Source organism: Falco punctatus, assembly GCF_963210335.1.
Source record: "Falco punctatus genome assembly, chromosome: 9".
NCBI lineage: Eukaryota > Metazoa > Chordata > Aves > Falconiformes > Falconidae > Falco > Falco punctatus.
In genome coordinates, this window is record NC_137589.1 from 28,874,847 (window position 1) to 28,888,746 (window position 13,900).

At 54.2% G+C, this 13,900-nt stretch overlaps 1 protein-coding gene across 11 annotated transcripts in view; it reads right to left on the bottom strand.

Moving 5' to 3' along the window:
• Nucleotides 1-13,900, bottom strand: part of LCOR (ligand dependent nuclear receptor corepressor) — an 89,258-nt gene that overhangs the window by 1,199 nt on the left and 74,159 nt on the right. For all 11 annotated transcript variants that reach the window (XM_080402368.1, XM_080402362.1, XM_080402361.1 and 8 more), the window contains one exon: nt 1-11,568. This exon is cut by the window's left edge and continues 1,199 nt beyond it. In XM_080402368.1, the coding sequence (XP_080258494.1) occupies nt 7,065-11,568 (4,504 nt within the window). In that variant the 3' untranslated portion in view covers nt 1-7,064. The remainder of the gene's footprint in view (nt 11,569-13,900) is intronic.

Sequence of the window (13,900 nt, forward strand, 5' to 3'; positions counted from 1 at the left end):
AGTAATTTGCAAGTGGGAGTTCGCTATCAGTAGCTACCTACCCTACCCTGGCCGTTTTGGGGGGAGTTCCTTGGGGGTGACAGCAGCCCTCACCTCCTGCGTTCCTGGGGATGCCTCGTTGGGCATCCCCAGCCCAAGAGACACCCCCACCGCCATGCTGTGCTGGACTGAGCCCCCACCAGAAGCAGGGTCATTCCCACCCAGCCCTGAGCCCCTAGAGCCCCTGCCATCGAAGCAGACATTATTACTACAAATCTTATTGCTTGCAGTGCCCCTCGCCCCGGGGAATGGCCACCCTGGCCGGCCACAGGAGCTCACTGCCTCCCCAGGGACCGTGGCCATTGACCAGGTCTGACATCATCAAAATGAGATGAAGAGAAAGAGTTGATGCTTCAACTTTGATGTGAAGTTGACCAAACACCACCACCACCCACCCCACCCCACCCCATCCAGTCCCATCCCATCCCATCCCATCCCCCCACGCAATAGCCAGCCCTTTGGTTGCGGCACGCTGGGCAATACAGCCCCACCAACCGACACACCAGTCAGAACAAGAACCTGTGGAAAGCCCATGAAATAAATATTAAAAAACACTATTTACAATATTAGATCTGTGAGCATGAAGTGAGAGAAAAATGCTTTTTCCTGCCCCAAAACCGCTTAAAAAGTAGGTTAGCATCCTGCCGCCTAGCACAACACTATCTTACATGGCACCTACACATAATATATATTCACATTTCATTTTAAAATTAGGTACTCTTACAAACAGACTTAGAAAACATTGGCTAGCAACACAGCCCGAGGGACCACCCGGCCTCCAGACCCATGCCGCAAACGCCGGCCGGCTGCATCCCAGCTCCTCCAGCTGCCCCCAAGCTGCCAACGTGCCCTGAACCAAAACCGCCCGCTGCCCCCGTTGCCCTTTGGGGAGAGGGTGGAAGTGCTCGTGAAGGAGAGGGCTTGTCCGCCGGGAGGGGAGGAGGAAGGGTGGGGGCCGTGATTTCTGCTAAGCCTAGGGGTGAGCTTAATACAAACAAGAACTCCTGAGAACATCTTAGAACAGATGGATTCATTTCACAACCACCAAGCTAAAGGATGGGCCGAACGGATGCTACGACACACAGGGGGGAGGGACACGCACAATGCAGGGACATTGTAGCCTCGTAGCTCAAAAAACCTGCTCCTACAAGAAAAGCTCCCTGGCCAGGGGGAGCCTACCCCTGCCTCACTCCTGGGCCGTTCAGGCATACAGCTCGAGGATGGAGACCTGAGGACACCTTGGCTGGGGCTCAGCCCCTTCCCCTGGCACGGCTGCCAGCGGTGGGAAGGCGATAGCCCAAGCCGGGCAGCAGCCCACACCTCCCTGCCGCCTCAGGCACTGCCCATGCCTACGGGAGGCTGGGAACTGTGGCTTTTCCAGTTGCCTTCAACTGGGAATGCAGTTGTAGGCTGAAAGAATACGAGCTGGAGGGAGAAACTGTTCATCACCAAGTCTTAAAAACAGGGCAGTGGTACGTCTGTGTCTTTCTGAAATTGCGTCTCTGTTTCCTGGGAGGTTACTAGGGCTTTTGGAAACGCTGGCATTTCCAGAGGTGCCATGTGAGCAGCTAGGACACAGGTTGGGCTGCAGCTTCGCTCATCTGTGTGCCAGCAAAGAGCAGCTCGGGCAGCCCACCAGCTCGCTTAGCCCAGCGCTGCACGAGCTGCCCCCCCGGCACAGGAGGGACAGGGACGTGGAGAGCAGCAGGGACAAGTTCATGCCACTCTCCTGGCTCACAGAGGATGATCAGCAATACAGCAGAAAGTTTGCTGAAAGCATCAGTGCCAGCCAGCCAGCTCTCTGGAGGAGGCTTGCTGCAAATGCGTCTCACTGACGCGCTGGCAGTTGAACACAGAAACACCACTGCACACAGCAAACACAAGCAAAAAGGACCTCATTAGTGATGAATTAAGATGAATATAAACACGTGCACACCTTGGACATACTGCACAAGCCCCACCAGCAGAGAAACCCATTCCAGAGCTGGCATTGCTAGACAAGAACCTAACAGACAGAAGGAGCCATCCTGGGCTCAAACTGCTCTTGCTGCAGCCCTCAACCCCCGACAGATAAATTTTGACTCTGAGTTTGGCAAACCCAGCCTCTCCTGGAGGTTAGGTAAGGTGGATTGTTCCTGACCACGTCAGATGTGAAGACCCGGGACCACTGCTGCTGAGGTGAGAGAGGAAAGGGTAACCATGCACAGGAGAGAGGGAGGCTGGCAGCAAAGGGACAGTAAGGACATCTGTGGCGGTGCAGAGCTAAGGCGATGCTGCTCCCAGTACATGGACTGGGAAGCTGGGACGGAGACTAGTTTCAAGAACAGGATAAGAAAGTGGCCAGCGTGGAAACCCAAAGTAACAGAAGGAGGAGAGGTCTGTTTTGTGGGACACAGCACTTGTGCTGAAATCCGGAGCTGGAGAAGCAGAGCAGAGAGTGGTGGCCGAGGAGGAGGAGCGCAATGAAGCTGCGGAGCTGAGGATGGCACTGTGGTAGTGCCAGTGGGCAACTCTGCACCATAGCAAACAGAAACGCACTTCATGCCCTTGTGGAATAAGGCGATAAATCGTGTCGCTTACTTGCCTCCATTCATTAAGATCGTCTGCAGCTCCCTGTGCATCCCTTGCATTGCGTAGAATCTGTGTTTATTGGGAACGGGCCGCTCTAATGTAGGGGCCGTGCCTCAGCAGCACACCTCACTGCTGCCTCACTGCAGAGCAAACAGAAACAAGTAGTGCATGTCCCAAGTCATTAACAAAGAGCAACAGGTTATATATATGGAATTACCTCTCTTGTGCACTATTCTAGCTGAAACGTGGCTGCATGGAGAGAGGAAATTGGGAGGTAAATCAGGAAGAGAGTAATGCAACATGAGGACTGATTGGGGAAAAAAAGAAAAGGAGAAAAAAAATCAAACATCTGAGCACTGATAAAGAAAATGGAACTACCCAGGCAATGCCACCCTGCCAGGCAGTCACCTCACATGCAGACCCTTTAATTTGCTAGCAAATTAAACGGAAATTTAATTTTCTAGTAAATTACAGCATTTCTCCTTCCTGCCCTAAAACAAAGCACTCACAAAAGCAAGTGCAAAGCCCATTAAAAGCAGGCCTTGTAGTCTGCAAGACCTGGCAGCTACTACTGGTGTCAAGTGGAGAATGCACACAGGAGAGGCAGCGGGGCCGAAGATGGCATCTCCAGAAGCAGTGACAGCAAGGAAAGGAGCCTGGCAAGGACTTTCCTGGGATTTTCCTCAGAGCAGAAAGTCTTAATGCTTTTCTAGATATGACAACCCCTCCAGCCTACCTAACTCCTGGGGCATCTTCTCCCGGAGTAACCCAATGGGTTGCACAAATCTGTAATTCAGAGAACTTGTACTAAAGCACCAATATTCTCAGCTCGAGGTGGGCTGGAGAGTTTGTGCCCCAAGTGCTTGCTGCAATAATTTAGCCATACGCGATGGCTTCACCCTACACATCCCTTGGCAAACAAGCCTGTTCTCCACAAAACCTACCTTCACGAGTTAAACCCACCACTCAGTGCAGCAGCTGTGGGGGGAAAAGTCCCTGCCAGCTCCTCACAAACAGCATGGTGTAGAGAAGAATCACCCCAGTTTTCCTCACAATTGTAATTTTTAAACAGGGGGAGCTGCTGGGAGGAAAGGAGGAGGCAGAGAGCAGGGCACCTCTGAGCAGGGTTTGTGTGCCTGGCCAGGGAGAGCCCTGCAGAGGCTGCGGCACCAGGGACAGTGGAACAGGGAGCCGGGGTGGGGGGTGTCCCTTCTGACAAGACCCCCTGGGACAGCCCAGCTTGCACCTCCTGCAAACCTGCTCCCCACTTCCCTGCAGATGCCCAGGGTGCTGCTCCGCCATCTGCCCACCTGCGCCAGGTGCCCACGGGGGACATGCAGCGCATGCCTGGCCTGGGCTGATCCCAGGCAGCATGCTGAGGCTACTGTATTTAAAAACCGGTTTTCTTTGAAAAAAAAAAACCCTCAGAATTATTTGCTTTCTCTTAATTTCCTTTCTGAAGACAAGAATAACAAACCCTCTTTTCAGCCCCACCTGGATAAAACCCACACCCTCCACCTTTCCTCATCAGAGGGTGCAGAAATGCAGATTTACACCTACAAGGCACAGCCCAGCTCCTAATAAAAGTCAGTAGGCTCTTTGCACCAAGCCAAACCGCAGCAACACAACAGAAGGCTACAGATCAAGACTGGAAGTTCAAAGGGGTGGGAGGAATATGGTTTCCCTATTAGCACCTCTGATTTCTCCACACAACAGGTCCTGACCATTCCTCTCCGGAGCTGACACCTGGCAGGGGCACTGCCAGGAAGCTCAGCACACCGATCCCACCGCCACCTAAGCCGAGCAGCACACACCGAACTGGGACAGATGCCCAGAAGCTGCTCCGCTCCCACACCAGTGTGACACCTGCCATCTCCCAGCCTCGCCACACTCAAGCCAACGCTTGGGTGCTGGTGAAGCCCCAGGGTGCAAGGAGGCAGCCGGGAGGCTGGAGCAGCAGCACCCCATCTAGAAAGCCTCTCTCCACTTGCTTTCTCGAGGTGTAATGAGGTTCCCGCTCCCAAAAGTACAGAAGATGGAGAGCAGGACAGCCTGCATTTACCAGCAGCTAAAAAATGAAAGAGAACGAGAGAGAGCAAGCCCCGAGGAGCGCTCGGCGTGTGGTGCCCTGCATGTCTCGGCATGCGTAGCCTGGCACAGGCGCTTCGGGAGTGATGGCGAAGGATGGGGAAGGGGGGGGTTTGCTGCAGGGGAGCGGCACGAGGAGCAGAGGCAAGAGGGGTGCTCGCATGCACACCTGGCCCCGGGGAAGGAGGGGAAATCCTGGGGCCCCGTGCCTGCGGAGAGGTTACAGGACCGTAAGTATGGATGGAGAAGCAAGAGGAAAGACAACCTGTAAGAAAGGTACAGATCAGTCATTTAACTGCCATCAGTGCCCTCCTGCCACACACCTCTCCTGAAACACTTTTAAATCTTTTCTGATGGAATGTTTGACATATTTAATGCATGCAGTAAAAATTAAAGTAATAGATAACTTCATATTAATCTGTACAGGGACTGACAGGCTAGATTTAATCACTTCCTAGCTGTTCAGAGAGTTAACTTATTCTAGCATGATTCAAAGGGAAGGAAAAAAAGATTATTTATTTTTTTTAAATCAGCCATTTCATAGTAAAGAGAAAAATGTGCTGCAGCCTCGTGTGCGTCAGCGCTGGGGGAAGGGAATACCTGCAAGAGAGCCAGAGGTGCTCTGCAAAGGGCGTGCAAATCTCAAACACCTTGTTTCATCCTCTAAATGAGTACAATGAAAGATTTAAAGAGAATTACCTGCTTTCCACTTCCAGTCCACAGGCTTTGGGTTCCGGGGTTCAATGCCAACTATGGAAAGCAATTCCTGTTGCAGCTGAGCCCTCTCTAGCCTCTGCCCCCAGGGCAGGTGGCTCTTGAATGCCTGTCCTGCTCCAGCGCCTTGCTCTCAGCAGGGACAAGGAGCTGAGCAAGGACCAGCAAGCAGCTGTTAAAGGTCGGGTGACCTCAGAGCCCACACGGTGCCCTCCCAGGCATTGCTGCGCGGGAGGAGGCTTGCATTGGGATTCATTCAAACAGACTTTGTGCAGCAATGTGAAAATGAAGCCGTGGAGATGCTGAGCAGAGTCCCTTCCCCAAGCACAGACCACAGCAGCCACTTCTGATCATCTGTGCCCAAGCAGAGCCAGCACAGCCACATGCTCCGTGCACTTCTAACAGGTTTCTCTCAGACCGTGACCCTGTTCTACGCCTGCAGGCCCCTAGCTGCCTTTTAAACACGCTGCAGAGGCTTGTAGAGGAGCCCTGCAAAGGTGTCGTGCGGGACAGAGCAGAGGCTTGGCTGCCTTCAGACTCCACAGCACCAGACACAAGCAAGGACAAACCAACCGCACTTTGCTAGAAATGCAAATGAAGGTAAAAAATAAACCTAAGTCAGTCCCTTATCCCAACCCTATTCCAACTGCAAATCCTGGTTTAGGAGGGCACTTAGGCAAGGCGTGCACAACAACACAGGGCCAGGGCTCCCCTTCTGCAGAGCACCAACATCAGGAGCTCGAGCCCAAAAAAAGGGAGAGATTCAACCTTCAGCGAAGCGCTGTGGAAACTGCTTTGCCGTCAAGAGACCACAGAAATCACCACGAGGGCAGCAAAACAGGAGGAGGTCTGTCCAAAAGCAGGATGCAGCAGGACCGATTCATCCCTGAAGCCAGCAAGAACTAAAGATGGATGCAGCCCAGTGTGCCCACCTGGTACCCAGAGCCCCCGCAGCATCTCCTCCGCCACCTCCGCCTGAGTGGGACCTCCCCACCCACGGGCTGTGCGATGGGGGAGCAAAGCAGCCATCAGCAGTACACACACCAGTAGCTAATTAATACTTTTATGCAGGTAACATTACGGGACACCAGCAGCTGCTACTAACGAACCAACAAAGGACAGATTCACCTTTCTCTCTCTCAGTGATGGGAAATAGTTTTGGTTTTGTTTCAAATGCCACTAAGAAGACAGACAGAAGGAGGACTCTGAAGGAAAGGGAAATGTTTGCGTGCACCCAAAGGCTGCCGAAAGCTACTTCATGTGCACAAAGGTGGTTTTCTTTCTGCTACAGTACAAGTGCTTGTGCCTCAAGTATAAAACGCAAGCCTCCAAATCACACAGACGAGCTTCTTATTTTTATTTTTTAAAGTGATAAATAAGGCACTGTACTTTTAACTAAAACTGCCTAGTTCCAAGTTTAAAAAAAAACCAAGGAACGTTCAAACTGCAGAAACTTCCTTCTGAACAGCAGAGCCAGACAGGCCGACCTCTTCTCTGTCCAAGACACATCTGCCGATGCCTAAAATCACGGGCATTATCCTTTAACTGCGGATTTTTAAAGGCTTGCTACAGCTTATAAAAGCAGCTTTAGTTAATGCATGGTAAAGGGTTACTACTATACATCAGTTTTGTACATGGCTACCGGTTCTTTGCTATTTCGGGTCCAGTCGCGAGCGTTTGCTGTGCGAACAGTCCACTTTTGCCCTCAGCTTCCTCTTGCCCTGTGACCCGCTGCTCTCCTGCATCTTCTTCATGGACCTTGTCAGGGTCTTCCCACTGCTGGGCTTCTTGTTGGCCAACTTCTGCGACCGTGTGGAGGACTCCCCCAGAGGCTTCTGCTTCGGGGACTTGGCCAGCTCCTCCTGGCCGGGGGGCAGCACAGCCCGTCTGCTCGTGTTCTCCTTTCCCTTCCGCAAGGGGAGCCGCACCTTCTCCAGCTGCCTTTTCGGGGCTCTCTTGTCTTTCAAAGACATTTTCCTAGCCAGCTTATTGCTCCTCTCCATGGCAGCCTGCTTTCGGGTGGCGGGAGCCTTTGCACTGACCTCCGAATGTTTTATTTTACTGGCCTTCTTGGCAGGCAGCTTGTCCTTGGTGGAGGAGCCAGACCGCTCCTGGGTGCTCCCGCTCTCCTTCAGCATCCTCCTCTTCCTGCTGAGCTGGAGGTCGGCTTTGGGCAAGGGGTCCTCCTGGGACCTGCTCTTCCCCTTCCGCCCCTTCCCGCTCCCATCCACTGATGGGGATTTAGCAGGAAAGGCATCTGCTTTGATCTGCAAGGCCAATTTTGGAGACATCAGTGGGTTGATGCACACGCTCTTCCGGCTCTGCTTGCTCTCCAGGGACAGGTGGTCCCCCGGGCCATCGCTCTTCTTCTCCGCCTTCACCACACGGTGCTGGGCTCGGAACTTGCCCCGCAGGTTGGAGTACTTGCGCAGGATCCTGGTGCTGGCCTGTGTGGGCAGGCTGGGCGCAGGCTGGATAGTTTTGTCTTTGCTCAGGTCCTCAGTGCTGGCATCAGTGGGAGACATCTGGCTGGGAGTGGTGGCTTCTTCAGCCTCCGCTTTATCAGCATTCTCCCGAATTTTGGCCCAAAGCTTTTGGTTTTTCAGGTTATTCCGAGCTGGGGTAGTGGCAGCAAACTTCTTGAGATGTTTTTTCAACCGTTCAGCTTGCAGTGAGCTGGGGTAGAGACTGGAGGAGGAGTACTTCTGCATGGGAACTTTGATGGGGGGGATCTCCCCTGGGAGACGGGTGTTGAGTTTCTTCACAATCACTAGAGACCTGGTTTCAGTTGTCTCCAGAAACCACTGGCAGATGTCAGACAGCTTAAAGGCCTTCATAAACAGCATCTGGACGGGAGAAAGCTTCTGCACTTCCAGCGAGCCTCTACTTTTCCTTGTCCTCTTCTTGCTTTTCCAGATCTCTTTCAGTTTGTCGGCTTTGTTCTTTACCTTGGGGGGTGGCTGCACCTCCTTTTCCAGCTGAATCCAGCCCTTCTGAACTTTCATGTACTGGGTGTTGAACTCGGCAATGAGCTCCTGGTTCTCCTCTTCAGCACACCACTCCATGAACTTTGGTTTGCTGTCAGCCATGTCTATGTCCTCCAACACCGGGGAGTCATCATTCCCTGAACTGCGTTCGTCCCTCGGTTTGGGGATCGCTTGCATAGACTCCTTCCCTGGTGTGCTCTTTTTTGCAGTGTCTATGGGGGCGGGTGCATTTCTTAAGTTATAAAACTGCAGGGCAACCTTTTTATGCTTCACGGCCTTTGCTGGAAGATGCTTGCTTCCCCCTCTGCTGCTGGGACATGAAGGTGAACTGGCCACCAGCTTATAATTCTCCAGCCTGCTCACATCCATGGCACTGTCAGGGCTCTCCTCATCCTTTGCACTGGCATCGCCTGGTTTCACATCCACTTGCTCGGTATCGTTTGCGGGCACGCTGCTCTCTGGAGGAAGGAGAATGCTTCTCTTCTCAGAATCAGCCTGAATGCTGATTTCCTGCATCTCACCCTGTTGACTTTGGCTGCCATTAGCAGGGGGGTCATCTTTAGAGGAATTTTCTCCCTCTGCCACAGTCTCTTTCGCTAAGATGCTTTTGTAGGTTTGTCTGGTAGTGACACCATTCTCCTCACCTGGCCGCTTCTCAGCGATGCTCTCTGGAGCCTGGTCGGTGCCCGGCCCCTCGCTGGTTTTGAGCAGCACATTGGGGAAGCAGTCGTTTGGGAAGTGCATGGATGCTGTCCCATCCAGCTGCACTTCTCTCTTGAACCGCTTAGCGCCAGGGCTCTTGGAGAGTTTGATCTGAAGGCAAGGAAGCTGCACAGAGCTGGAAGAACCAGTATCCTCAGCACTGCCCTCGGCGGGTGACTGAGATTGCTGGCTTCGGAGGCGCCGGTCCGATGCCACAAGCACTCTCCTGCCTTTCTTTCGCTTCTTGTCTAGACTGTCCTTGGAAGAGACAGAGCCTTTTCCTGCAGTGTCTGAGCCATCAGGTTCAGGTGGCATCTCCCCTTCAATGGGCTCTTTTTCACCTGCTGGGCTGTTACTCTGCACTGCCTCCTCTTCTGAGATTTCAGGGAGGGTTGTGCTGGCTGGCACAGCCTCCTCTTGCTCAAGGGCACCGTCACCCACCATGCTCAGTAATTTGGCTTCTGGTTTATCATCGATGCCTCTGTTCACATCCACACACTGCAAGCTGGCAGGGGGCTCGGGGGGACTTTCCCCATTCATGGTGGCAAGGGGCTCATCAGGACCCTCCCAGCCTGGCGAGCGTGGGCAGGGCTCTACCAGACACAGCCCGCAGGGCTCCGCATCCTCCGCGCCTGGAAGCTGGGCTGGATCTGTGGCACCATCGTGCGCCAGGGGTGCTGTGTCTGCAGTAGCAGAGGGCTGCAACAGGGACTTTAGCTCTGGGCTGGTGGGGAGGTCTGGATCAGTTTGTACGTCAGAGCCTGGACAACATTCCTCCCCGCTGGGCACTTCTGAGACGGGAAGGGCAGCAAAATCGGCGGCCTGCCCGCCGCCACTGCTGTCCCTGGAGGAGCCCAGGCTGCTGCCAGCTTCCCAGGGGATGGTGCCTCCCACTCTCATCCCCCCTCCTTCAGCAGGAGGGGAGCTGGGGGGCAGCGAGCTGGCTGAGCTGTCCTCTATCTGGGGGCTGGGTGGAGCAGAGAGGGAGAAGAAGGGCATGGCCATGGTGGCTTCCCTCGACCGCAGCGCCCGGGTATCCCAGGGCTGCACAGAGGCTGGCTCAGCTCTCTCTTTCGTTTCTTGGCTGGTTGGTGCCCCTTTAGCCAGGAGCCGCAGGGAAACCCTCTTCTCGCCTTCCCGCCCTGCCCCAGCAGACCCCTCCACCGAGAGCACCAGGGGTGGCTTAGCGCTTACGAGGGTCTCTGCTCGCAGTGCCGGGCTGCTCCCCCTCTCCTCCACCCGGGAGCTCTTAACCAGCGTGCGCACCGTTGGGAGCTCACAGCACTCCCCGTTGAAGTAATACCCCCGCGTGCTCTTCCTTGCTGTCTTGCGGGACGACACCAGCCGCTGGCTCTCAAAATGGCACTCGGTGATGGGCTGGCTGATGTAGACCACGTCACACTGGTTGTCATAGTCATTGATCCTCAGCCCTGATGCCTTCTTGTTCTTCCGAGTGGATCTGAGGGGGGCTGCCTTGGCGCGGGGGTGCCCGCTGGGGGTCCGGTGGGCGGCTGGCGCGGTGGTGGTGGGCAGCCAGCCCTCTTTGGACTTGTCAAGCGGGCCCTTGTCAGCCAGGTGCAGGTGGCAGCCTGCCTTGCCCTTGGCTGTGGCGTGCAGGTGGTTTTCTTGCTTTGGTCTCGCATCTTGTTCTTTTGCGTCTAAGTCCTGGTGCAAAGATGCTTTCGAGCTGCATTGCAAAGTGTTCTCTTTGTCAGCTCTGCGAGGGGGGGTCACCGCAAAGCTGGGATCCCAGGACTCTTCTGGCAGAGCTCTGAAAGAGCTCTTTTGGGACCCCAGACAGCTCTCTAAGCTGTCCTCGCTGCCATTCACATTTGCCACTTTGACCGAGATATAACCTTCCACGAGAGTCTTACCTGCTAGCTGCTCTTTATTGTCCTCACACTTTCTCACACCGGCTTCTTGCTCATGCCCAGCAGCTTGCTGCCCTTCCAGGGTCTTTGCGGCATGATGGAAATTCAAAGAGGAAGAGTTCAACGCGCTGAGGTATCCCTGGGTGGAGCTATCCTTTGGACTAGCAGAACGAAGTCTGGTGATGGGGAGCTCGGAGAAGTCCCTTCTCAAAGCAGGACTGGAGCTCTCTGCTCTGTCCAGAGACTTCAGCTCCATCGGCTGCTTCGGGGCTTGTCCTGTAACATGCAGGGGGATATCGGACCCCGACTGTCCTGGGTCCGAGGAAGAAGGGGGCTTTGATTCAGTACAAGTAGCACCCTTATCCTGATTTTCAGTGCTTCGCTGGCTACAACCAGAGCCACAAGTAGAGGCCTCCATGGTCTCGGATTCAGACAACTGCTGGCCTTCAGAGTCTGGTTGTACTTCAGTGTATATGTCGTTCAGCACACGAATGAATTGCTTCTGGTGATGTGTGCACAGTCTGACCATAAACTTTTCCAGTGGAGACTTCGGCTGATTGTTAGAGTCTATTGCTATTGTGTCTGCTGCATCCTCACTAGAGAGACAAAGAGAGAAGCAATCAGTAACATGTCCCAGGGAATAAAAGTTTATGCTGCAAAACTGGAATAACCCTTCTCTTCCCATTCAGGTATATCATTTGCCTGACCTCCAGGTAAGATCAAGCATCCTGCTGTCATGGGGCTCGCAGTTATCTCTTCAGTCCCCAGCACGCACACTTACATATGCATAGTGCTGGCAGGACACGGACTGCACTGTTGTCTGTCTCCCACTGCCACAGCACCCACAATCACACTTCTGCCTAGGACATCCTGGTGTGTAGGCACCACATGACATGTTCAAAGCAAACCTAAGTTTTCCAGTGAGAATCAGATTTAGTATCTGCACGGTGCCCAGTGTGGAAGACCCAGCACTTCTGGGACCCACCAGGACGGCTGCACGCCCCTGTATGCTCAACCTGAACAGCCACGTGGGATGGGAGCAGAGTAGCATCCCAGCTGAGTCTTCAAATTCTGCTTACACCTCAGTGGCAGAAGATGAATCTACAACAAACTGAGCAGGTCTGCGCTTCCTCTGTAATCAGTGCAGAAATTTGGGTGAGCTCCCAGCCTGCAGGATGTGCAGATAGCAATGCACCCTTGTGTGGCGTGGTGCCTTGCCATTTGCACTGACCTTTGATTTACTGCCATTTAATAAAGTGGCTCTGCAGCTGATGGGCTGACTGTCAACACGCAGTGGCTGCCCAGAAAGGTGTGCTACAGCACAGGATCGCTGCCACTAGCTAGCTCTCAAACCGAGGCGATTATCATTTACCTGCTTGGCAGAGGCCACTAATTAGGACTTAGCAGTGGAAGGTTATGGGATAATTACCCAGGGTTTGCATGAACTCATCAGGAGTGCCGTGCCAGGTACTGTTATCAAAACTATCAGTTCCCAATGGCAGCGGAGGTGATTCCCACCCAGTCCTCGCCAAACCGAAGGGGCCGCACGCCTTGGCACCGGTGCTGCCCGGTACAGGATCTTTGCCAGCAATGCCAGATTGCTTTGCAGTAACAGTTGCACTTTGCACCTCCTGGCCTCGTACCAGAGGAGTGAGAGTTGTTTCCCTCCCCCGCTACAGCCTTGCTCTCCACCCCAGCATCAGATGCCGAACTCACTTGCTCGGCTGGGTGGGGGGGGGGGCAACACTTACGGCAGCGTTCGGGGCCAGGGTGGGGAAAAAGCAGCTTTATGTGGAGTGGGTTTTCCCCTCCCCAAGCTGCCAGGCACAGGGCTTGACAGGTGGACAAGGAGGAAGAGTCCTGGCTTGGAGGAGCTGTCGGCAGAGAGAAGGAAGAAGGAAAGCCAGGGACCAGAGCCAGCCATGCACGGTGGCAGCCGGCGTGCTGGAGCCGGCCCCGGGCAGCCCTCACCTGCTGCTTACTTACTGCTTGCTGGCTGCTCTCTTTGAACTGACAAGTGCCGCTGAGGCACCTCCAGCAACCTGCTTCCCCCGGCTCGAGGGATCTGCTCCCAAATTCAGCAAAGGGCAGGGAAAGGTGCCCAGGGGCTGGCCAGGTGGCAGCCGGTCTCCTGTTTGCCCAGAAATGCTAGGCTGCAGCCAAACCTGCCCTGAGCGTCTGCTAGCCACTCCTCTGCTTTCCAGTTTGCCCAAGACTTTAAGCATAACAAGGCTTCACCTCCCAGTCACAGCCACTCAGTTTCCTTAAAGACTTCTGGGGCAGGGTTTCCCCCAAACTGCCCGGCAAGGCTGAGTGCTCTCGGCTCACCGAACATGCTCCAGCACTTCCAGAACATACTCCCAGGGTTAGCGATAAACAACGTACCTCGAGACTGCTTTACTACACCCAGGCGAGAAAAACGCCCTCCAGCAACCGTCTCAACTGGTTCTACCTGGCGCTGTGATGACTTTCAATTTGCAATGCCTGGGATTAGTTTAAATAAAAATGTTCAGGTACAACCTGGCCCCTCTCCAGAGCTCTGTATTGGAAGGGTTATGTCAGCCAGGATCTCTTACACAGCCCAGCTCCTCCCCTTGCCCTGCTGAATAACAAAGGGGATAAAAAACCTTTCACCCCCCTGCAAGAGGAGAGCTTGGAGCAGGGGGCTTTGCAAGAGGCAGAGCTCAGAACAGCTTTTTCTCCACCTTTGCAAAGAGGGCGGTTGCTTTCCTCTTACCTGCTTGCAAGCCCAGCTCCTAAGAGCAGCAGCCATCTTCCCCAGCCAGCCTGAATTTATACCGGCAGCAGCAGAGGTGTGGCCCTGCCCTGGCCCACCCCACCGCCCCACTCGGGCAGCCTCGGGAAGGGGTTATGGTGGCGAAGCAGCCAGCTCCCTCCTTGTCAGGGCACCCTCGGGTGCTGCACACA